Raw genomic sequence first — 24,693 nt, forward strand, 5'->3', positions numbered from 1 at the left:
TTATATACAGTCCTAAGGTCCTCCCAATTATGGTTATTAGGATTTTGATTTAGGCCATTGAGCTGTGTGCATCAGTGTCTTATCTGTCAGTGGGGCAGTGAGAATGATTGATGCCTCCTCTGTGAACCCGATGGCGGTGGTGTGAGACAGTGTGATTATGGCTAGAAGGGACTTTGCAAAGTGTTGGCAATGTCACAGATACGACAAACGAAATAATGAAAATTATTCAAATGAAATTCTGTGACACTGTCAGCAGCTGTTATATACCCCATTGACCTTTTGAACGGTCGTGAAAACATCTTCCCAGACCTTATTCCCACGTTCTCCAGGGGTGTATTGATTGGTCTCATAAGGTGGCAGGTGGGAGCTAGTCCTGGGTCACAGTGTCCTAAGTATTGCTGTAGCATGAGGTGGCTACTTAGGGCCCGTGGGCCAAGTAGCACTCAGCCTGACCTCCGTAATGGGTGTGTGGCCTGGTTGCTGCTGCTCACCTCAACCCTGTCCAGAACTGAGATATGGGTTGACTCCCAGAGGCCTTATTATCAGTACCTTTTCTGTACCAGACCCCCTAGAAGGAAGAGGGGGCCCACTGCAGGCCTTTAAACAAGGCAGGCCTCCGGTGTCATCTCCTGTCTTTGATGTCATCTCTCTCCGGCTCACTTCCTGGTGGTATTTGGCTTATCACTCATTGATTACCTGAGGGACTTGAAATTGCTTTTCATGTGTCTCTGTCTGGATGGAAGTAACTACCCCGTTGTCTGCAGTATTCTAGCCTGGAGGCCAAGCTCTGCCAGATAGAAAGCAAATATTTGATACTGCTCCAAGAAATGAAGACCCCAGTTTGCTCAGAAGAACAGGGGCCGGCTCGGGATGTCATAGCGCAATTGCTGGAGGACGCTCTGCAGGTCGAGAGCCCCGAGCATCCAGAGCAGGCGTTCGTGAAACCTCATCTTGTCAGGTAAAGTTGCTAGCGAGGGTAGGGGCGGTGGGCCCTGTGCTCAAGCCCCTCTTTCAAGAGTAATAGCCCTTTTCAGAGAACTTTATACAACTCACTGTATCTTGTTTGATGCTCAGGAGAAGGACTGTCCAGTTAGTAGAACAGAAAATTTCATCATTCTGGCTATAAGAAGCAAGTATGAGAGCTGGGATTCAGCCCAGGCTTTCGATTCCAAAACCTTTGTCCTGTGTGCCCATGTGCCTGTGTGGGCAACACCAGGTCCTGCATGAGAGGAGCCAGTCTTCTGGGAGGAGGGCCCTGTCCCGAGACACAGCTATACCCAGGGGTGGTTTGAAAGCAGTGGGGTCATGGGGAACTGGGCCTTCTCTGAATAGGAATGACTCTTGAGTAGCCTGATTCAGTGGTTCAGAAATCACTGGGGGTCCAACACAAGCCGTGGACACGCTTGGCCCCAAAATGCACTTGGACACACACACACACACACACACACGGTATTACATATATTTTTCAGAAAATCACAGAGTCTGGGAGCCTGTGATGGATCTTGGATTAATAACCTTCATATCCTAGTATCTGAAAAACGAGGTCCATGAAATATTGGAGTGAGGGGAAATCTGCAAATTCACTGAGCCCAACTCCTCCTGTTTCCATCCCCTTGCTGCTCAGGCAGCCAGTGCCCCGGCCCTGATGGCCGCTATGGCTTGGCTGCCCCTGCCCCACCCCTGCTCCAGGGGCAGCCTTGCTTCAGCTTGACCTGCTCTCTCCCTTCTCTGTGCTTAGCGCACTGGCCAGCCTTGTTCATGCTACTCAGATGGCAACAAAAATCTGCTGTCAGAATGTGACTGGCACCATTGTTACAGAACTTTTACTGAGGTCTGTGTGCCTGGAGCTGTGCCAAGGGCTCTACACGTACCTGTACCCAATGCTCAGTACAATGGGTGTTTTTTATCCTCCTTAGCAAATGTAGACACTGGGATTAGGGAGGTTATATAGCTTGTCCAGAGTCATAGGGCTGGTGAGTGGGAAGGACAGGACCCCAGCGGGGCAGCCAGGTTCTCAGGCCTGGAGCACCGTCTCCATGCTGCATGCTCTTGCTTTGTTCCTGGTGTGGGGGGACACCCACAAGGGTGGCCCAGAATCTGCCCTGAGGGCAGCACATCTGCCCATATGTGTTTGCAGCTCTTACTGTTTATGGTTTTCAGATTTCATATGGAAGTAGAATAGCTGTATATATTGTTTTTCTTTTAAATTTTCATTAATGGAAAACTTCAAACATACAAAGTACTAGATGGAATAATACAACAGCCCCCCACATGCAACTGATAAACAGTGATTTAGCAATTATTGATGTTTTGCCAATTTCTTCCCCTTTCCCTTCCAAAGTTTGTTTTGTTTCTTTTTCCTGGAATATTTTAAAGCAAGTGCCAGACAAGTCATTTCACCTTTAAACACTTCAAAATGAACCTCTGTTTGAAGATGCTTTTTAACATGTTAATCCCATCATATTCATACCTTTTTGCAACTTCTTTCAGCATTATTTTCTGAAATTATGCAGGCTGATACATGTAGCTCCTTAGCATTGCTTTTTTTTTTTACCTGCCTCACACAGCTTCATCGTATGAGGGTATCTCATTATTCTCTCCTCTCACAGGGGACACTTAGAATTGTTCCCTTTTTCCTTGTTAAAAACCGTGATGCACTGAGCATCATGGTCCGTGTTTTCACGTGTCCACAAAAGAGAATTTCTCTAGGGTGGAGGCTCCAAGTGGAATTCTTGACCTCCAGGGAAGGCACAGCTTCAGCTCTGCTGGATCTCATTTCCAAGGTACTTGTCTGGGTGTGCCCACTCAGCAGCAGTGTGTGAAAGGCCTTTGCATTGGTTTTCTCTGACTGCTAGAAATTATCACAAATTCAGTGGCTTAAAGCAATGCATATGTCTTACCCAACAGTTCTGTCAGTCTGCAGCCCCGCACGGTGTCACTGGATGAAGATCAGGGTATCCGCAGCACGATGTGCCTCTCTGGAGGTTCTCGGAGACACTCTCTGTCCTGTCTCATGCAGGTGGCTGGCAGAATGCAGTTCCTTCTGGTTGTGGGACTAGGTCTTTGTCTCTGCAGGCTGTCAGGCATGGCCATCCCCACATCTCAGAGGCTGCCTGCCCTCCTTTGGCTTGTGGCCCCCTTCTTCCTTCTCCAGAGCCAGCAACAGTGGGTCCAGCCCCTCTCACTCTTCCCATCCCCCCTGTCTCTTCTCTGGGCAGAACTTCTGCCTTCCTCTTCCACTTTTAAGGGCTCCTAGGATTACTGTGTCCCACCTGGATAACCCAGGATCATCTCCACATCTCAAATTCTCCAACCATAATTCCACATGCAGTGTTCCTTTTGCCACATAGTGTAACATTCACAGGTTCCAGGGATATCCTTAGGGGGCCGTTATTCTGCCTACCACAGCCTTAATTCTTTTTCATCCCTAATATCTTACAAATATTTCCCCCTTGACCTTTCACTTTTTATTTTATTTTATTTTTCTTGGCTGCGCCTGCAGCATGCAGAAGTTCCTGGGCCAAGGATCGAACCTGAGCCACTGCAGTGACAATGCTGGGTCCTTAACCACAAGGCCACCAGGGAACTCTTCTTTTCACTTTTTAAAATTTGTTTCTAGGAGTTCCCCTCGTGGCGCAGTGGTTAATGAATCTGACTAGGAACCATGAGGTCGCGGGTTCGATCCCTGGCCTTGCTCAGTGGGTTAAAGATCCGGCGTTGCCATGAGCTGTGGTGTAGGTTGCAGACGCGGCCCAGATCCCGCGTTGCTATGGCTGTGGCATAGGCCAGCGGCTACAGCTCCGATTGGACCCCTAGCCTGGGAACCTCCATATGCTGTGGGAGCGGCCCAAGAAATGGCAAAAAGACAAAAAAAAAGAAAAGTTTCTAACATAAGTGTTATGTGTGTGTGTATGGTATACAAACATACACGCACACATGTATTAATGTAGCCAATACATCAGCCTTACGTTTGTAGTATTGCGTATATTTTCTGTGCTTTTCCCATTTAGCACCTCAAACATCTAAAGTTGATTTTTTTTCCCTGTATGCTATCAAGAAGAGGACTTTCCTGGAGGCCTAGCAGTTAAGAATTCGGCCTTCTCACTGCTGTGGTGCAGGTTTAATCCCTGGCCCAGGAACTTTCACATGCTCTGGGTGCAGCTAAAAAAAGAAAAAAAGAAAAGAAAAAGATCTATAACATAATGTTTTTCAATTTAGGTAGCCAGCTATCCTCCCCTGTGTGTTGAAAGTTTATTGTTTCCTCACTGAGTTGAAATGCCTGGTCAAATGCTATTTACACGGGTCGATTTCTAGGCTCTTTTCTTGTTTCATTAGCCTTTTATTTTCTTTTGCCCAGATGGCATCATTTAATTTTTCCTTTTGTTTTTCTCAACAGTGAATATGACATTTATGGGTTTAGGACCGTCCCAGAGGATGACGAGGAAGAGAAGTTGGTTGCCAAAGTCCGGGCATTGGACCTGAAGACTCTCTACCTCACAGAAAACCAGGAGGTCTCCACGGGGGTCAAGTGGGAAAACTACTTTGCGAGCACAATGAACAGGGAAATGATGTGCTCCCCGGAACTAAAGAACCTGATCCGGGCAGGCATTCCCCACGAGCACCGTTCCAAGGTGTGGAAGTGGTGTGTGGACCTTCACACCAGGAAGTTCAAGGACAGCACTCAGCCTGGTTACTTCCAGAACTTGCTCCAGAAGGCGCTGGAGAAACAGAACCCGGCCTCCAAGCAGATCGAGCTGGATCTGCTGCGGACTCTGCCCAACAACAAACATTACTCGTGCCCCACCTCAGAAGGCATACAGAAGTTACGCAACGTCCTGCTCGCCTTCTCCTGGCGGAATCCAGATATCGGCTACTGCCAAGGTCTAAACAGGTGGGTGCTGGGCCCACACCGGGTTCCTATTTGCCATTGAAGACGGCTTATAGCCCCAGGGCCTGACAGTGGCTCCCCTCCTGGAGAGCCAGGCAAAGCCAGTCTTTTAAGGGAAAGAAGTAGCTGCAGTAAGCTAGTTTTAATTATGTAGCATCCCCAATTCTAGAGTAATTGAGAGAAACAAACATGCTTTCGAAAAGTACGAAGAATACCAAAGTCAAACTGTTTGAAACAACTATGTTCCTCATTTTGATTCCTTGTTGTTCAGATTACACTCAGGGTATTTTTGGTTTTTGTTTCTTCTTGGTTGTCCTGTGGTATATGGAGTTCCCAGACCAGGGATCAGATCTGAGCCACAGTGGCGAACTACACCGCAGCAGCCTTTAACACACTGTGCTGGGCTAGGAATTGAACCTGCATCCTGGTGCCACAGAGATATTGCCAATGCCATGGTGCCACTGTGCCATAGTGGGAACTCCTCTCACTCAGTTTTTTTGTTTGTTTGTTTGTTTGTTTGTTTTTTGGTTCTTTTGCCTTTTCTAGGGCCGCACCTGCAGCATATGGATCCCAAGCTGGGTGTAATTGGAGCTGTAGCCGCCAGCCTACACCACAGCCACAGCAACGTGGGATCCAAGCCGAGTCTTTGACCTACACCACAGCTCACGACAATGCCAGATCCTTAACCCACTGAGCAAGGCCAGGGATCGAACCCACAACCTCATGGTTCCTAGTTGGATTCGTTAACCATTGAGCCACAGTGGGAAGTGCTCATTCAGGTTTTGATTGGAAGTTTGATTTTATTTGTTTATAATGCATGTCGTGAAAACAAGGCCACTCCTTATTTATCCAGGATCTTTATAAATCAGGAGGTTGCCCCCAACAGTTCTTCAGTTGGTTGAAACCTAGCCCTCGAAGAGCCCAAACTTATTTTCTTTTGGACTAGAACCTTCTATAATGTTTGGCATACTTGCCTGCTTCCGTAGGCAAAGGACACGGAAAAGCCTCTCACTTCTCCTAACTATTTGGGCTCCTCATTCTGAGCTGAGCTACTGCAGGATGAGTTCACAGGTCGGGGGCAGGGTGCTGAGATTTTGTCTCCAGGAAGCTGCTCCCATCACTGCACTTTGAGTGCTATGCTGCTTTTTACCTCCCGGTCATCTCTTACCTGGCTGACACGCTTCTGCTCACCACTGTCGTTACAGCGTCCATTTATATTCCTCTGTGTAGTCAAAGTAGGGAACAAGCTTATCAGAAATATGGATAAAGTTCCCTGGTGGCTGAACAGGTTAAGGATCTGGCACTGTCACTGCTATGGTGCAGGTTCAGTCCCTAGCCTGGGGAGCTTTTACATGCTGCAGGTGCAGCCAAAAAAAAAAAAAAAAAGAAATATGGACAAAGTAAGAATGAAGAAACTCTGTGTACAGTCTTAGCAGTTCTCCTATAATTCAGGTGCATGCCTTGAGTTCTGAATGCTTTTTATTTATCCTGGCTGCTCAGGGTTTTTTTTTTTTTTGTCTTTTGTCTTTTGTTTTTGTTGTTGTTGCTATTTCTTGGGCAGCTCCCGCGGCATATGGAGGTTCCCAGGCTAGGGGTCGAATCGGAGCTGTAGCCGCCGGCCTACGCCAGAGCCACAGCAACGCGGGATCCGAGCCGCGTCTGCAACCTACACCACAGCTCACGGCAATGCCGGATCGTTAACCCACTGAGCAAGGGCAGGGACCGAACCCGCAACCTCATGGTTCCTAGTCGGATTCGTTAACCACTGCACCACGACGGGAACTCCTCAGGGGTCTTTTTAATCCTCTTTGGTGCCGGATCCTGACCTCCAGATAAGGGCTTTTGTTTGCATCTGAAATGATAGTATTGAAGGAAGAAAGGTTTTTACACTGGAATGTGATTTGGTTAAGACCCGTTACCAGTGGTTTCCGGGGAGTCACTGCCTCTGTGGTCAGGACAGGGTGGCCTCTCTGAGCCCTGAAAGTAAAAGGACTTTGGTGCTCCTCAGTGGTCCCCATTAAAAAAGAAAAAAAGAGAGCCTGTAAATAAGATACTGCCTAACAAAGCAGTCTTGTTTTGCTTAAATCTGCAGTTCACAAGATATACTTGGTTTAAAAATTCTTGGAAGCTGAAAACCTCCCTAACTTTAGGACTTGAGGATGCCAGCTGGGAGGGTCGCATAACACCCCATCTGTCTGACATTGTCATGGAATCAGTTCTTCCACACAAAGTACAACTTTCAGAAAATTAAAGCTTTCTCTCCACCCGATCACCATTAGGGCCTCTAAATTTTAACCATTTTACTGGACTTTTTTTTTTTTCCTTTAAAATATTTCGTACGTACATTCTGAGAACCCAGGAGAGCTCCAGCTTTTTCTAAGCGATTCAAGCCTGTCATCCTGAGCATAGGTTAACTGCAAGTGCTGTCCTCAGAGGCTCGGCTGGTTTCAGACCCGGCTCCTTCCCCTGGCGTCCTCGGTGCTGCATGTGTCCCATTTTTCTGTTCTTGTCCCTCCCCACCCAGTGCTACCTTTCTCCCCTCCATTCCATCCGTGCCTCCTGGGGCATCTGCTTGCCAGTTCTCTTTTCTTTTTAAACTTTTAAATTGAGACTTCATTATTTCATCAAAGGGATTAAAAAAAATTCTGAGAAGTAGCTTTAGGGTTTTCCCATAAGTGATGCCCAGAAGGTTCATGGTGTGAGCAGAGGTCCTTGGATGTGTAGAGGGGGCTTTCCTCTCCCCCTCCCTTTGTATCCTTCTGCCCTTAAGGCCTGCTCAGAGCCGACCTGGGGTACTAGATGAGGAGACTCTCAGTGGTGACAGTGTAAACAGCCAGACCCAATTTTCCGGTCGCCATGAGTGATGTGACAGGTGATACATTGGGCCCCCTCCCCCAGCCCACCTGCAGGCTGGGAGAAAGCCAGTTTCTGGGGGCAGTTCTTGGAGAAAGCCCCCCACGTGCTTCATTCATCCAAACCCCCATTTCAAGCAGACTGGTATTAGGAAAGGTGTTTTTAAACCATCCTGTGCTCTTTGTCCTGTATATTCACCTCTGGATTTTTTGTGCATAAAAGGATTAGCTGGAACTTCTTGAACAATAAACTCCAAGAATTAGCTGCCTTAGCAAAAATCTGACCATGAAAACATTTTTAAAAATGAGGCTGCCTGATTGTCGGGAAACAATTTCATCATCTTTAAATAAAAACTAAGTGAAGGGGAGGGTGGCTGTAGCTTTGCTGCTCAAACTAGGAAATGCCTTTCTCTCTGAGGAGAGCATGGCACCCTGCGGACGGCCACGGGGCCTGGGGCTGGGCCGGGAGGCTGGCGCTTACCTTGTTCTCCATTTGCTTTTAGATTGGTGGCCGTGGCCCTCCTGTACCTGGAGCAAGAGGATGCTTTCTGGTGTCTAGTCACCATAGTGGAAGTTTTCATGCCTCGAGACTATTACACAAAGACTCTTTTAGGATCCCAGGTACTTCTAAAAATATTGTGTGTCAACTTGTAGAATTTAGAGCTGAAGTGTGACCTGAGTTAAGATTTGGTGGGTACGGCTTCGTATGTGTGGCCTCAGCAGCTGACCAGGAGGCACACCAGGGTTGGGCCCCACCCCAGACTGGGCCAGGCTGTTCTCGAGTGAGTGAGTGCCAGGTTGGGCTCACTCGGCACTCTGGCAGCCAGCAGAGCGAGGGCTGCATCCAGAGAGAAATAGACCAGGCCTGCAGACCACACGCTGTGTGGTCACTGCTCAGCGCTCTCTCTCTGGCTTGGCCTGCCTGGCTGGCTAAGCTACGATCCAGGGGTGCTTGGGGAGTCTGATGTGTTAGCTTAACTTCTCCAAGCAGCAGAGGCCAAGGCAGAAGCAGACGTGCCAGAGATTTATGAGGGGAACCCCTGCGAAGGACCGAGGGGCGGGGAAGGCTCCGAGAATCCCCAGACCTGGGGAAGGAGGGAGGTTTGGGTGGGTGGGGAAGATCCCAGCCTGCTGTGCGGTTTTGGCCAGGCCAGTGCGGACTCCTCAAGCCAAGGTCACCTGTTAAAGGCGCACACGTCTCACAGGAACGAAACATGGCTTCTGTAAGCAAATGAGGTGATGGATCTGGAGTGGGCAGCCCTGGGGCCGTCAGTCACTGCCTGCAGCAGGAGATCTCAGTGGCACAGTTCATGCCCGCCACTCCTGGAGTCTGAAGCCAGGGGCAGGGTAGGATGATGTGGGCTGCCAGAGGCCAGGGGTTCTGTCCCTGCTTGGCACAGTCCTGGTTTGGACCAGACCCTTGGCACTTGCAGCTCAGGACATCTCTTCCTTGTGCTGGGCTAAGGCTGCGGCCATCACTGGCTTCTGTAGCGGCCTTTCCCTGCTTCGCCTCCGGTGGCCCTCCTCCTTGTCTGACCTTTGGCCCGGTCCTGCCCATGAGCCCTCTGTCTCTTGACCTTAGCTCTGCTGGTGTCCGAGCTCCACTGCGTCATCTTCTCCACACTCATGCCACACTCCACACTTGGCCTGCCTGCCCACAGCCATTTCTCGCCTCCCCTGCTCTACTCTTGTCCCCACAGCTGGGCCCGTACGCTGGTACCCAGCTCCTGGTCAGCTGCTGGAGGCACTGGCAGGACTGGGGAGGGAGCTGAAGGCAGGTCTCTCCCTCTAGGTCAGGGCACTGCCTCTGCCAGTGACTGTCTCCTCTGAGGCACTGCCACCTGACCGGTGGGTTCTCGGTGCCAGTAGGGACCCCCTACTCCATCCTGGCCATGGCCTCCCCATCACGCCCTCTGGGCTGCCTCACCGTCAGCTGTCTGGCTGCTCAGCTTTTCTGTCACCAGTGTGCCCATATCCCTGGGAAGCCCAGTTATAAATGTTTGGTGTGGCTTCTGTTTCCTGGTTGGGCCTTGCGTTTTATGTTCTGTTTGCATTTCTGCCTCTGGAAGGACCCTTGTTACTGTCCTCTCTTAGCGTCTATGCTGCTCCCTCAGTGCTAGTCCTCCAGGCTTGGAACTGAGTCAGCCTGAGTCCTGAGTCCTCCTCCCTCTCTGTCCGTGGAGTTGCTCTTTCTGATCACTGCCACCTGCCCGGCAAGTCTGTTCCCCTGGTCCCCTCACCATTGTTAGGTCGCCCTCCCCTCTCCTGCATCACTGTGGTTGCCTCCTGTCCTCTCTTCCTGCCTTCGCCTCCCCCCCAAATATTTTTAGGTACCCAAATTGAGAGACTGATTTTCCTGGCTATTTCCCATGACAGCCTGAGCATTTTCCCCTATCATTATATTGTTTTCAACCATCATATTTGGTGGCTGTAATATTCAGTCGGGTAAATGGGCATGATGTATTTAACTTTCTCCTATGATGGAATTGCATAAGGCCACTCTTAAAACAGGGGTAGCTTTGTGTGTGCACTCAGCCCCTAGGGCTGTGCTTTGCAGACCGCCTCCTGCCAGAGCCCAGGGCCCAAGGCCCTTGCATGCTGTGCTGCAGTCCAGATGCTCGGCAGCCTCTCCGTCTGTCCCCTCAGCTGAGTGCACATTGTGTGCCAGGACCTCACTAGGCACTGAACACAGAGAGATGAATAGTCTTTCCACGTCCTCTTAAGCTCAGGGGGGCTGAACAGAGGCCCCAGCCAGCATTCCCTGGCAGTATGCTCCCCACCAGCCCTCTGCCATCACTGGGCAGCCTCAAGAACCAGCACCACCTGCCACTACCTGGGAGGACAGGTTTGTGCCTGGTCTCCCATTTCAAGGCCAGCTGACTGGTTCCTTCCTCTCAGGCACCTTCAGCCTGGACCTTCCGGGCAGAATGGATCACATCGCCATCACTTGGTCCAGTGGTCAGTGGTCCATCTCCCTTGCCGGTTTATAGCCCCTTCAATGCAGCACCTGATCCCCAGCACTGGCCAGGGCACATCCGCAGTCATTGTTTAAATGCCAAGGGATGGAATAGCCCTGGCAGGAAAGAAGTCCCATCACTAGGAAGTGAGGCAGACCCACTTCCAGGGAAACTGAGCAAAGAGAATGTCCAGGCATGGCTTGTCATCATGGCTACCCAAGGGCACAATGGGCTGCTTTTATAACTTGCTTTTCAGTAGGTGGTGCAGGGGTGGGGAGTGGTTGGGGGTGAGAAGGTGAGAGGCTGATACTTTTTGTACACCCTGGGGTGGTTTTATAACTTTAATGTCTTTCTGGGTTTTTTTAAGTCTTCTAAGAAAAGTTAATTATAATTCATTTCAGCCAATTTGGATCTTTGAAATTTTGTCTCTCCTAGTTAGAAAGCAAAATGGTCAAAAATGTTTGTTTCCAATATTTGTTATCCTCTCTGGATCACAGGATGACTTTACAATGCTTTAGAATCATTTCTGTAAAAAATAATATGTTTTTGTTTTTTATGTTACTTTGCCTTTTAAAAATTTAAATTTTAGCCAATAACAACTCCTTGAATCTATGAAACATTCTTTTTATTTTTTATTTATTTATTTTTTGGTTGCGCCCACAGCATGTGGAATGTGGAAGTTCTTGGGCCAGGGATCAAACCCATGCCACAGCAGTGACCCAAGCTACTGTAGTGACAATGCCAGGTCCTTAACCTACCACACTACAAGAGACCTCCAACATTCTTTAAAAAAAAACTTTTTTATTGTCAAGATGTCTTAAAAAAAAAAAAAAAAAACTTCCCCAAAGGATGAACAATTGAATTTCTCAGAGTTTTGGGGTGTCCTGAAAAGGACATTTTAAAATGTCATTTTAACATTTATCTTGGAGTTCCCATCGTGGCACGTGGAAACAAATCTGACTAGGATCCATGAGGATGCAAGTTTGATCCCTGGCTCGCTCAGTGGGTTAAGGATCCAGGCATTGCTGTGAGCTGTGGTGTAAGTCGCAGATGCGGCTCAGATCTGGCATTGCTGTGGGCTGGGGCATAGGCCAGCAGCTGCAGCTCCAATTTGACCCCTAGCCTGGGAACCTCCATATGCTACAGGTGCAGCCCTAAAAAAAAAAAAAAAAAAAAAAATTATCTAGATTGTTTCTCATTATTTTAGTATCCCAGTAATCCCAAGAATTATCACACCTTTGGTCTTGACCGATTGGCAGGGGAAGTTTTGCATGTTTTTCTGGGATTCAGTCCCAAGCGTAGACCTGCTGTAGTGTCTTCACATTTTCTGGGTGTTGCCGGATTGTTCTCCCAAATGGTTGTACCACTTCATCCTCGCGCCACAGTGTACCTGCCGTTTGGGTGGTGGGTGCCCTTCACCAGTGCCGGCACTTCCTCACCACTGCCCTCACTCTGGGACAGCCTGGCTCTGGCCCGTGGGGCATTTGCAGCTCACTCTCCTTCAGCTGGTCTCTTTCTTCCTCGCAGTTTCACCACCCAGGTGGTGACCTCACTCCACCCAGCGGAGGCCCCCGAGGGAGCCCCAGCCTCAGTCTCTGGTGGGCTGCGCTTACCCTGCTAGAGATGCCCCTCGGGCACCACCTTGTCCCAGGCTTCCCCCAACTGCCCAGCCCTGGTGCCTGTGATCCAGCCTTTCCCGTGCACCAGCTGGAAAGCCTGGGTGTGCTGAGCGGCCTCCCTCTGGCAGCAGCGGGGCCATAGGTTCTTCAGGCCGTAGGTTCTACAGAACCATGTAGTTCTGTTCCCTGTGCTCCTGGCCTCCCACCCCCTCTCCTTAGTTCAGGGTTTCATCACTTCTGCCCTGGGTGCTGGGGCAGGGCTCCGGGGGGCCTTGCTTCCCCTTCAGCTCAGCCCCCCTTTGCAAGTAGAGAAACAGATCTAAAGCACACATCCAGCTGCATCACTCTTCTGCTTAAAGCCTCTTAATGCTTCTCATTCATTGCCTGCTACGGTTTCCACATGCGGGTAGAGAAATCAGTGTAGTGGGTTGGCACTACCTTTTTTTTTTTTTCCCCACCAAATTAAGTTGAATAGACTAGAATTGAAGCATCAAAGTGTGCCCTGCAATGTGGGCTAAGTATTGTTTGTGAAACATTTGTTTCTGTTTTGTGCACATAGACTGGGTGATGGTTGATCCATTTTTTCTGTGGGTCACACACAAAGGCTGGAAAAGCCCCTGGCCTGTGGGCGACGTCTACTCCTCAGTGACTGGGAGCCTGCCAGGTGGGGCTGCCTCCCTCACACCCTCTCTTCCCAGAGTCCCGTGCTCCCAGCACAGGGCTGTCCACCAGGCGTGGCTGGCACCCATCCAGGGCTCTGTAAAGCTCTGGGAACATATCTTTCCCAGGCCCCGGCCACGGCTGTCCTAACAGTCCCTACGCCTGGCTTCCCACTGTCTTTTAGCACCTTGAGTTCAGGGATGAACCTGATTTAACTCTGGGCCTGGGTGAGTAACAGCCACCTGTTTTGGTTGGTAGTTCACCGAAGCCTCATGCAACCTTCACAGTAGCCCTGGTGAAAGATCATTAACTGTCATCCAGCTGAGGCGCAGAGCTGTCCAGAACACAGTCTGCCTGAGGCCACCCAGCTAGAAAGTGGTGGAGCTGACATTCACACTGGGGCATCTCACTCTGGAGTCCTGGTTCCCTCGCTGCCCCAGGCAGCCCAGTACATACCTGATGAGCATTCATGGTGATACTCACCCTTCCTCTGGCCCGGGACTTGGGTGTAGGGCCCTTTGTTAGCTGCGCTGATTAGCAAGGGTGGCTCCCCACTGGCTCTGCAGCAGCCTGTTTTCAAGGGGCCTCTGGAGGATAGAAGCGGCTTTCAGGCCATGGGACCCATGGCCAGTCAGCGGGCGCTTGATGAGCACCTATGGTATGCAGGGTCACCTGCTTCTGGGGTGCAGAACAGCCCGCCCTGGAGTGAGGCCATCGTGTGTGGGGTGTTGCGGTGGGCCAGCAGCCCCGCTAGGGCCCCAGATGGTCTACTTGGTGCCATGGCGGACCCCCTAAACTTCTTGCCTTGGCTCCCTCTCCAGGTGGACCAGCGGGTGTTCAGAGACCTCATGAGTGAGAAGCTGCCTCGACTGCACACCCACTTTGAACAGTACAAAGTCGACTACACCCTCATCACGTTCAACTGGTTTCTGGTGGTGTTTGTGGACAGCGTCGTTAGTGACATCCTCTTTAAAATATGGGACTCTTTCCTTTATGAGGGACCAAAGGTGGGTCTGCTTGCTGGCTGACTATGGGCAGTGGCCAGGGCAGCAGCAGGGGCAGCTCAGCAGCCGGGCTTGGGTTGCAGGAAACAGCAGTCATTTGCTGGTTCATCAGAAACATGGAATTGCAGTCTGAGCCTCAACCTCTGTCACACAGATGGCAGTGTTATCCCCATTGTCCGGACGAGGAGGTGGAGGCCCAGAGTAAGCAGAGGACTGGGGCAAACTCAGGGGTCAGCTTCAGAGCCCTCCTGCCCACAAGCTTCCCACCCAGTCTATTTTGTTGTGAGCCACATGGGAAGTCCACCACCCAGTCTACTTTGTATTAAAAAAAAAAATTGTGAATAAAATACATGGTAAATTCAGCTCATGTAACAGGGTATGCAGGAGAAAGAAGATCCCCTGCCTGCTCCTCTCCATGTATTATATCTTGTTTTGAAGGGTTTTTAATGTATATCTGAAATATGTTTTTCAGATTATTTCTTGGAGACAGTTTCATGTTGAGGCATATAGATCTGGCTTTTCTTCTTTTTTAAACTCTGTACAGTGTCTCCTACAGATGAACCAGAAATGTACATAACAGTCCCCTGAGGATGGATACTTACATTGTTTCCTGTCCTTTGCCACTTCAAACTGTGTTGCAATGACTGCTTTTTTTTTTTTTTTTTTGCTTTTTTAGACCTGTGGCATATGGAGGTTCCCAGGCTAGGGGTGGAATTGGAGCTGCAGCCCCCGGCCTAGACCACAGCCACAGCAAGATGGGATCCTTAACCCACTGAGCAAGGTCAGGGATCAAACCTGCATCCTCATGGATCCTAGTCGCATTTGTTACCACTGAGCCACGCAGGAACTCCTGCAGTGACTCCTTATAATTGTCTCTTACACATGTGCAAGTGTATCCAGGGTAAACCCAGAACCCAAGGACCCTGTGGTTTTCATCGAGAATGTGCCAAATTGCCCTCAGAAGGGCCCCACCAGTTCCTGCTCCCACCCCAAAGTTTGAGTGCGTGTATCTCCCCATACTCTGCCCAACACAGTCTGTTTTAACTTGTAAATCTAGTCTGTCATTATTAAAAAGAGTTCTCAACTAGGGCTTAAACAGTGTTTCCTATTAGGCCCTAAGTAGGGATGTTAAGAGAAAGACAACTTACTTAAACTCTGTAGGTATTGCTTTCTAGATAAGAGGAAGCGCAGGCTGGTACAGGCCAGCCTGTGCCCTCAGATGTTGGACAAAGTGGTTTGTCCCAAAGCTGCTTGAACTTGTGGGGCCCCCCAGGCATCCAGTCCCTCTAGCCTCAAAGCGGTGCCCCCCTACCCAAGAATCAGTAAAACAAAAATTTGACTTCGTCACCATATTCAGAAGTCAGTCATTCTGAGCCCAGTGTCAGTAGTTGAGATAAAAATTTCCTCTGGAGGTAGGGCTCTCCAAGAGCTTCAGAATCCAAGGACCCTAATTTTGATTTTTAAAATTATTTGCAGTTCTTTATAGCTTGTTGACTGGAAGTGTGAGCTGAATGTGGAAGGATTCCACAAAGATTCTAGTCCTTAGGGGAATTTTTGGTTTGGGTTGAAGTGTTGCTGAAAATGGTTTTCTATTAAGATTCGCATCAGCAGAAGCTGTGTATCAGGTCAGGTGTCTGCTGCGCGGGGCCACTCCCAGGGCCCCGGGGAGGCCTGTCCACCCCCAGAGCTGGCACCTGCGGCCGCGCTGCTTCTCTCCTCACGGGCTCCTCCGTCCTTTGCACAGGTTATCTTCCGCTTTGCCCTGGCACTTTTTAAGTACAAGGAAGAGGAGATCCTGAAATTGCAAGATTCCATGTCCATATTCAAGTATCTCCGCTATTTCACGCGCACCATCCTGGATGCTAGGTGAGCCCTTGGAATCCTGACCCTTGCCTCCTCGAGCCTGTCCCTACCATCATAAAGCCAGAACCTTCCCAGACATGCAGCAGTGAGCGAGGACGCCTCCTTCCAGGGAGAAAGGGGAGAGGAGTGGGAACAGCTGGTGGCCTCCAAAGATTCAGGAGGAACTAAGGTGAAAGATGCTTTTATTCTTCATCCAGCAAACAGGGGTCCCAGCAACCAGAGTAACATTCTCATCTGTCTACAAGCACTTACTGTTGACTATGCGTAGGCCCCCTGCCAGGCACTGAGGCACAGGCCCTGTCATTGAACTTGGGGGGCAGTGTGACGGTCTGATTTGCTCAGCTGTGGCAGAGGAAGCCCAGGGAAGGGGTCAATGCAGGAGGAAGCTGGGTGCACCCGGCTGGGAAGGGGCGGCAAGACGTGGCATGTGCAGAGGGTGGGAGCACAGCGTGTTTGGGGAACCGCAGGGGTGGCGTGGCCAGGGTGGGGCCAATGTGGCGAGGCTGAAGGCTGGGAGGGAACAGAGCTGGACTGTTCAGGCCTTGTGGACAATTCCCAGGGCCTTGTGCTTCATCCTGAGAGGTTGGGAAGTCCCTGCAGGGTGAGACAGGAGATGGGCCTGTCAGGTGGGAGCAGGACTGGCGGTGGAAGACCGGGGGGTGCAGGCGAGAGAGGGGGTAGCCTGGAGAGCGATGCCCCCAGAGGTAGCAAAGGGGGCAGACTGAAGAGAGTGGAGAAGAAGTTTGAACTTGGGAGGCCCCCGGCTTTCTGGCCCTGATAGCCGAGGGTTCAGGGGTCGCTTGGCCCCCTTGGTCCCCAGCACAGTTACTGCCTGTTCTGGGCCACCCTCATTGTCCGTACAGGCCCTGGACCACTGGTGGTGGCTGCTCTGGCCCTGGTGGCCGAGGCTGTGTTCTCCGAGGGGATTTCTGTGGCCCTGCTGCTGACTAGGCGGTGCAGCGCCCTCCGTCCGAGGCGCTGAGGCCACCTTAACCTTGGCTATGCCCTGGCACTGAGCCGCCTCTCCTGCATGGGAGTGGACCCCCGCATCAGGCTGGGCACCTCGTGAAAACCACGGGAGTCCTTTCACTGAGAGGCATTTGGAGCTTATTCATGTTTCCCAAACTCTGTGGACTGCCACCCATAATAAGAATATTTTATTTCACAACCTAGGGCACACATCCTGGAGCATTGTAGCTGGGAGCTGCAGGGCACCGTTGCTGCAGGGGTCTTGGGGCAGGAGAGTGTGCAGGGCCAGAGAGAGGAGATGGAGGACCGGGCTGGAAAACCACACTCTAAATTCTCTTGAGTGAGGCCACGGGGACCAGGGACGTGGACGTCGGGAGGAGATGGGGGCTGAGGCTGTACCCGGCTTCCTCGAAAGTTGTCACTGTTGTTAGGATCTTTTACTTGGGAAGTGGATTTTTAAGAGGTTTTCAGGCTTATTGCTATGTCAACAACAATAGTATATCTAAGAACACCGTTTGCCTGTGAAAGACTGAGTCTGGGGTGAGCCTTGAGAGTGTTTTCTTCATCTTACGTCAGGTCACATGACAAGAATGGTCTTAAGTGAACTTGACTCTGACAGCTAACACGTGGGGAGGGAGGGCATCCTGCTGGGCCCCTGGCAGTTTTGTGCGGGTGTCATTGTCAGCATGGCAGGCGGCTCTGTGGCAGGCAGGGCAGGGCTGCTTTCTGTCTTGCGATCCTGCAGCGCCATCTGGTGAGAGGCTCTCATGCAGCATTTCTGTCTCTGCCGCCAGAAGTCAAGGTCCAACAAGGCCTGGAGCTCCCCGATGCAGCAGCATCACCTGGGGTGTCCTTAGCACTGCAGGTGCTCTGGCCCTCCCTCTGGACTGGGGCCCAGTATTTTAGTAAGTTCCCCAGACTAGTGGCTCCAAGGAACATTGATTCTGCCTCCATGGATTGGTTCTGCCAAGGAGGAGGTAGGGAATTCTGAGTCAGATGTGGTCAGGGGTGTGGGTGAGACAAGCTTAGACCAGTCTGTGAATCAAGACTTCGAGGCACCTTTCACGTGCTGAGCGTCATCTTCTGAACTTGGCGGGCACAGGGCACTTTCTCATCTCTAGACTGGACCTTCCAGGCCCAGGCAGAGGCGGTGTGTCATCTCCCGTGCTGCCCAGCCTGCGCTGATAGGCCTCAATCGGCAGTGACCAGTATCAGTTTGATTCGGTGCTTTCTGCAGCAGAGAAGGGCCTGGGGCACCTCCATCCCAGGTATACGGAGCCTGTGACTGATGGCTGTCGGAGAAAAGGGGCTGGTCTTACAGCCCGGTTCCCGGTCCCCTGCCAGTGTTGTTTTTCACAGAGACCCACGCTGAGTGATGGCTGGGCTCCAGCCTCTCTCACTCACAAGTTCTAGAACATGCTCCGGGGAGCCGGGCCTTAAAGCCAGCCTTTCTGGCCCTTTCCCTTCTTGCAGGAGCACCCCCTGGCTTGGAGTGAGGCCCGAGGAGAGGGAGGTTAAAAGCATGAGAGGAAGGAATGCCAAGGACGTGTGACCTTTCTTATGTATGTGTCATGGTAAAGCAGCCCGAGTGACTGAGGAGTAGCAGGAGCAAATGTTTGTTTTCTGACAGAGGCAGGAGGAAGTCCTGTGACATTTCTGTTTCATCACAGCTTCTCCTGGGGTTTGTAAGTGTATAGGGCCTTCCTTCCCTGCTGCTTAGTGCTGGAGGAGCTGGCTTCTGCAGTGGCCCGAGACAGCTGGAAGCCATTGCCAGGCCTCAGGGCACGTTTTAGCCCTGTTTTTATTAAACCATTGGCCAGTGGTTAGGGGCAAATTACCATGATTTTTAAATGTTTATTGTAGCTGGGTGCCTTGATCTGGGGAAAGTACAAAACCCATAAACCACCCGTTTTCCCATAGACTGCATCTTGCCATGCCACTGACTGATCTGCCAGTTACCCCCAGGCTTGCCCAGGCATCGTGCACCCGTTCACTCCCCAGCCATCAGTTTGGCAACAGTCTTCCCGAGCACACCCTGCGCGAGGCCTCCTGCTGGTTCCAAAGAGTCAGAGGCATGTGGCCCCCACCGTCACTGAGCAAGTGCCAGACACCGTCCTAGTGCCCACGGGTGGCAACCCAAGGAACCCATTAATTATGCGATGTACAGATATGGAATTGGAGGCTGTAAAGGGGGCACTTCAACTGTTCTGTGTCACACAGGAAGTGCCTGGTGGAGCTGGTGTCTGGATTCTGGCCACCATGTGAGCCTGCCCCCGCGAGAGCACAGCCCTCCGAGCCGGATTCCCCGTGCCCTCGGGCCTCTGGGCTGAAATGAGGGCTGTGGGTGAGCACTGCCTGAGCCTCCCTGACGTGCTCGGTCTGTGTCTTGCCAGGAAGCTGATCAGCATCTCCTTTGGGGACCTGAACCCATTCCCCCTGCGCCAGATCCGGAACCGGCGGGCCTACCACTTGGAGAAGGTCCGGCTGGAGCTGACAGAGCTGGAGGCCATCCGGGAGGACTTCCTGCGTGAACGGGACACCAGCCCTGACAAGGGCGAGCTGGTCAGCGACGAGGAAGAGGACACCTGAGCACCACCCAACCCCCACCCACCCCGACGCTGCTCTTCTTGCCTTCACAACCAAAGTGTGCCAAAAAGGTGAATAGCGGGGACATGTCTGCTCGTTTCAAAGCCCGAATGTCACATCCGTGGTCTCTGGACGTCTGCTGGGCAGATGTCAGAGCCACACTGCACTTTCTCATTCCCACTCGGGGTGGGGGCTTGTCTGTCTACAGCCATCCCCACGCCGCGGCCTCTGGCGCTCGCCTTGCCCTGCTTTCTGCCTGGTGGGTCATCACCAGCTTACAGTCAGCTGCTTCCAAGAGTCTGTTTACAGCATCTGTCAGCTGTGTTGCTGTGTCTTGCTTAGAAAACCTTACCTGGGCCATCTCCCCCGTGGTGTCCTGTACCTGGTGGGCGGCTGTGGGTGTTTTTTGAATGGCTGCCAGGGAGGATGCCGACTGCACTTCAGACACTCCTGAGCCGGAGTCTGACTGCTTCCGGTGGCATAAAGGTTAGTGGGAAAAAACCTTAGGAAAGCAAGCACATCCCGTGTGCCGAAGCAGCCTGTGGAAATTCTGTCCACAGGCCTTCTTTCTGCTGGCGGCTCCACACGGCCAGCCATGCCCCTGTTTCTGGCGTAGCGTTTCCCCTCTCATGCTCAGACTTCAGACACCCCCCACCCGCAACTCACTCCGCACACACAGGCCACGAGGCTCTGTGCAGAGCTCCCCTTTCCATCTGAGTGTTGACTCTTGGCTCCTTCTTCACATGTGGATGGGATTCCAAGGAACCTGTGGGTCATGAGCCTACAAAGCAGCCCCCTACCCCCCCACCCCGACCCATGCCAGGCTTGGCTGAGGGAGGAAGCTTCTCTGGGGGTGCTTTGCAGGGCAGTGGTACAGTGGCAGTGTGAACGCTGCTGGACTGCCGGACCCCATGGCTTCCTCGGGAAGAGCCCATGCTCAGTGTCTCCGCCAGGCCAGGGTGGCAGGGAGGCCACTGCCAGGACCTGCGGCTGGGAAGACTTTGCTTGGGGTCAGAGTTTTGCAGAGCCCTCCCAGACGTGTCCCCTTCCCACCACCACACAGAAGCATCCTGTTCTCAGCAGCTGTCCTCCCCTCCCTGAGGCAAGGCAGCCCTCCCCTGTGGGGCTCCTGTTATCCCCAGCAAGTCAGGCCGCCCAGGTAGTGCTGGGACTTTGAGCACCACCTTTCTGAAGGCCTGGCAGGGGCTTTGTGCAGTGGAGGTTGTTCTTGCTTAATCAGTCTGTGGACCAGCCTGATGTGTGAGAGCACGATTCCTGGACAGTATTACTCAATAGGAAAGAATAGGAAAGAAATGATTTTAAATGGGTTTTTTTTTGTTTGTTTTTACACTACCTGGAAAAACTTGGAAATAATCCTTAGCTGATATTAAACATGCGTAGACTATTGAAACAGTGTAATTTGAAGAAGTGCCTTTTTCAGAGCATGGTTCTTAAGTGTCGGTCTTCTAGCAGTTAGCATAGTAAGGATTAAGCTTAGCTTTTCTGTTTGGTTAAGCTGGTTAATTGGGTTTTTCACTGTATAGAGGGAGTTGGCCTCTATATGTAGCCAAAAGCTTTAGTCTCTTTTCGAATATCAGAAATGTGTTTTCTCATTGTTTTGGTCTCTGGGAGTAGCTGTCTGAGGTTGTCAGGAGGAAGCTGCCTTGGGAGTTGGGTCGCTCCAAGGCAAATGTTGCAGCCTCACTTCTATGCGCAGACCCCCGCAGGACCACTGGGCTGCAGCCCACCTCCCACAGCTGCCGTCAGCCTAGGGGACAGTAGCCCAGGAGGTGCAGGAAGAGTGGAGCTGGGGTCCCACGGATCAGCTCCATCTTCCTTGAGACTTGAGTTCCTAAGTTGATTTTCCCCCTGGGACTGCCATGTCCTGGGGGCTAAACCACTGCCTATAGGAACAGAACCACCTTAAACGCACCTGAATTGGGCCCAGGAGCCTGCCGTGTATGGCTAGAGCCCAGTGTGTGGCCATTCCCTGAGTGGTGGTGGGGTGTTACCCAGGTGGTTACTATCAGTGACCAGGCAGCTGGCAAGGGTGAGTGGAGAGACGGGGGAGGAAAGGGACCAGTAACACTTTCCTGGAGGGTCTCCTCTGGAATGAAGCACTGGGTGTCCAGGGGGCGGGAATGCTTGGCCCTACTCCAGTGGGGGGAATAGGATGGAGCCCACTCCTTCCTCCAGAACTGTAGGGCTTGGTCCCCCTCCCCTTGTGCCGCTGAGGAAGGAGCTGCTCGGTACCCTTCGTGCGCCCGTCGGGGGCCCTCTGACAGGGGCTGCCTCAGCCGGAGCCCCTGCAAGGTGGGCCTTGCAGCCCACAGCCTACTTCCCAGATGCACACTTCACGGCCAAGGGGAGCCGCCCTTATCACACCAGGTGGGCACCTCCAGCTTTCCTCTTGGTGGGTTTTTGTTTTTTATGGGTTGAACATTTGTTAATACTTTTTACTTTTGTATATTTTCACTACAGTTTATTTTTTTATAGGCTATTTTTATCAAAGTTTTCTAGATTATGTACATCTATTTTATATAACAAATTCTTCTGTGTGCACGACTCCCTCATATGTATTTATGTAAACCTGAGCCTCTGGAATGCGCTTCACCTCTGTGCAGTCTCTGGCCTCTAGCTGGACCGTCACTGACGTCCCCTTTTGTGTTTGCGGGCCCACTTCGTACCCCAGGTAGCCGTGGGCTACTTGCAGTCATGCTGACAGCGGTCCGGCAGCAGCCAAGACTGTTGATTGCTGGGAACAATCCTGGTTTCAACTACATTATATCGATATAGGAAGTATTCCAGGCAAATAGCCAGTCCGGGTTTAACTAAATGTTTGTATTATTGCACAAATCCCTCCTCGCTTTGCACAGTGCTGCCTTCCTGCTTGCGTGCTGGGCAGCTGGGTCTGCCTGGGGCTGTCCTCGCAGGCAGGAGGCTGGGTGCGGCACTGGAGGCCTCGGGGCATTGCCAAGTGACCCTTTCCTTTTTGTCACAGCAGCTTCTGTGCTTACCTTCAGGTTAAATTTTGGAATTGTCATACTAAAAGGCAAAATAAACTACTAATTTGTATAATGTTCTCGTTTGAAGTGCAGCTAGAACTTGTGATGAGACTCAGCCCCCAGGGCTCAGAGGTGGAGCAGGCTTTTTGGGGGGGGCGCTCTCCACCTTCCAGCTGGGTGTCTCTGCGTCCCTGTTCTTGGCTGCTCTGGGTGGAGGGGGGGGACACAGTGTGCCTTTGTCAGCAGTGGTAGCCCTGGCAGGCCCTGAGACCATGTCCAGGCTGCAGGTGAGGGCTGGGGGCTCTGGGTGGGCGGGGAGCCAGGAGCTGAAGCAGCCACAGGGAGGCGGGCACCCCCCTCCCACCAGCTGTGACGAGCTCTGCCTGAGTCATGGGTTGTTTGCCTCCTGCCTGGGCTGACAGCTCAGGCCCAGCTGCCACCGGGGACACCACTCCCCTCACCCCCTATTGTCGGAAAAACACATGAGAATGATTAAGACCCAGTGTCTTTCCGCAGTGTGACGACAGTGGGGGGAGCCAGTGAGGACTCCCAGACAGAGCAGGCGAGGAGATGGGGAGGCTGTGGATGCCCGAGGTCACAGCGCAACAGCAATGGCATAGCTGGAACTGGGAGCCCAGTGCTAGCCCCTGCTGGCTGTGTGGGTCAGGGGCCCTGCTCCTGTCCCTTGTAAGGGGTTGCGCTTGTGACCTTGGAAAGCTCTGGGAAGCCATTTCTCAGAGCATGGGTCCCCAGGGCCTCCTTGGGCCAGCCGGCTGCTGCAGACACAGACAGGAAGCAAGCCTGACACCCCTCCACCCTCAGACAGTGCAGTGCTGCTGGGACTCTCTGTGCAGACTTACCCTGGGGCTGCTCAGGGCCACCTTCCCACCTAGTCACAGCGGGAGGTGGGCACTCAAGGCCTACGGTCCGGGCGCATGGCCAGACCCCTCCCTCTCAGAGCCTTGGGCTTCTCATCTCAAAGTAGGGTACTCACTCCAGCCCCGTAGAATGTGCTCACGACTAAATAGGGTATGATGTGGGATCAGAGACAGCACCGTTCTAACTCCAGTCCTGTCCTGGGAGACACTTGTCAACTGCTTCAGCCTCTGATACTATTTCTTGGTCTCTGTCCCCAAGGAGTGATTTTCAGGGTCCCCCCAACCCCCACCCCACTCTCAGAACACACAGCAAGCCACGAGGAGCCATGGGGCCCAGGGCAAGTGCCCTCATGTCCCCCACGCTCAGCTCCAGGACCACCAGTTCCCATCACGCTCTGCGAGTGGCCGACACCCGAGAACAGAACATGAGTGGTGTTTCCCCATCTGGAGAAGGGGGCAAACCCTGTCCAGGGGTAGAACTTGGGAGGACGTGGTAAAACGGTCAAGTCCAAGGCACAGGGCCAGAGATAAGGGCCAGGGAGCCTGCACAGGCCACTTTCTGGAGCCAGTGGCAGGCCTTCCCCAGCCTCCTCGCCAAGGCCCCGGGTGGGGCGCATGAAGTTAAGGGGTGTGGAAGGATGGCGAGTAGGGATCATCCCCCCAGGCCTCTGAAAACTGCTCCCAGTGCCTAGAAAAGCTTCCCACCACCCCTCATCCAACCCACCGAGGCCCTGAGCACACCTCGTTTGGGAAGCCGCCTTCAGCTCACAAGGACTCGGCCTTCCCTTCGGGCCTTCCTGCCCCCAGGGCCCTGTCCTGCGGGCTTCTCAGCCGCCCTCTCCCCCTGGTGGAGATGAAAAGACAGTGTCTCTGCTGCGGCAGAGCTGGAGTTTCTGACCTCAAATACCCCCGCCCAAGAGGAAGCCAAGCTGCACTTCAAAACAGTAGATGCTCGTTTATGTATAATAATAATATAATAATAAATTGTTACACAAACTGTTAGAATAAAAAAATACCTTTTCTGAGGGGAGGGGTCCCCAGCCTGCTGCTGGCAGGGGCGGGTTAGCACCATGAGGGCGCGAGGGACAGGGGCTCCGCCGCGGCCCGTGCTGGGCACTGAGGTCCGTGTGTCTGTCGATCTGGGAATCCTGGCTGGGCTGGGCCGTGGGTCAGCGGCGGGCGACCCGCTGATGGCCACGGGAGGGGGCGCCATGGCCAGGCGGGGGGCAGGAGCGACAGCACTGGGAGCGGACGGTGGGCAGCTGGCAGCGGCCCAGCAGGCGCAGAGTCTCGCAGAAACCAAACGACAGGCGATCGCGCTCACAGCCTGGAGGCAGAGGGAGGGTCAAGACACCAGAACAGCCCCGTTTCTGCCTGTACCCCAGTGGCACGGCTTCCCTGAGATTTGACTA

The 24,693-nt window shown here is 52.3% G+C and overlaps 2 protein-coding genes across 4 annotated transcripts in view; one reads left to right on the forward strand and one right to left on the reverse strand.

The window, feature by feature from the left end:
- TBC1D2B (TBC1 domain family member 2B) overlaps positions 1-24,693 on the forward strand; it is a 94,031-nt gene that overhangs the window by 66,771 nt on the left and 2,567 nt on the right. For 2 of the 3 annotated variants that reach the window (XR_007137035.1, XR_007137036.1), the window contains exons 8-13: positions 765-958; positions 4,397-4,891; positions 8,244-8,361; positions 13,798-13,983; positions 15,725-15,846; positions 19,206-19,469. Coding sequence is in view for 1 of the 3 variants with exons in the window: in XM_047796076.1 (XP_047652032.1) it covers positions 765-958; positions 4,397-4,891; positions 8,244-8,361; positions 13,798-13,983; positions 15,725-15,846; positions 19,206-19,401 (1,311 nt within the window). In the remaining 2 variants the exon portion in view is untranslated. Of the gene's footprint in view, positions 1-764; positions 959-4,396; positions 4,892-8,243; positions 8,362-13,797; positions 13,984-15,724; positions 15,847-19,205; positions 22,474-24,693 lie in introns of those variants that run through there. The other variant, XM_047796076.1, reaches the window with a different exon arrangement.
- ADAMTS7 (ADAM metallopeptidase with thrombospondin type 1 motif 7) overlaps positions 24,217-24,693 on the reverse strand; it is a 68,536-nt gene continuing 68,059 nt past the window's right edge. Inside the window, exon 24 of the mRNA XM_047796075.1 lies at positions 24,217-24,608. Coding sequence (XP_047652031.1) covers positions 24,451-24,608 — 158 coding nt within the window. The 3' untranslated portion in view covers positions 24,217-24,450. The remainder of the gene's footprint in view (positions 24,609-24,693) is intronic.

Source organism: Phacochoerus africanus, chromosome 9 (assembly GCF_016906955.1).
Source record: "Phacochoerus africanus isolate WHEZ1 chromosome 9, ROS_Pafr_v1, whole genome shotgun sequence".
Taxonomy (NCBI): domain Eukaryota; kingdom Metazoa; phylum Chordata; class Mammalia; order Artiodactyla; family Suidae; genus Phacochoerus; species Phacochoerus africanus.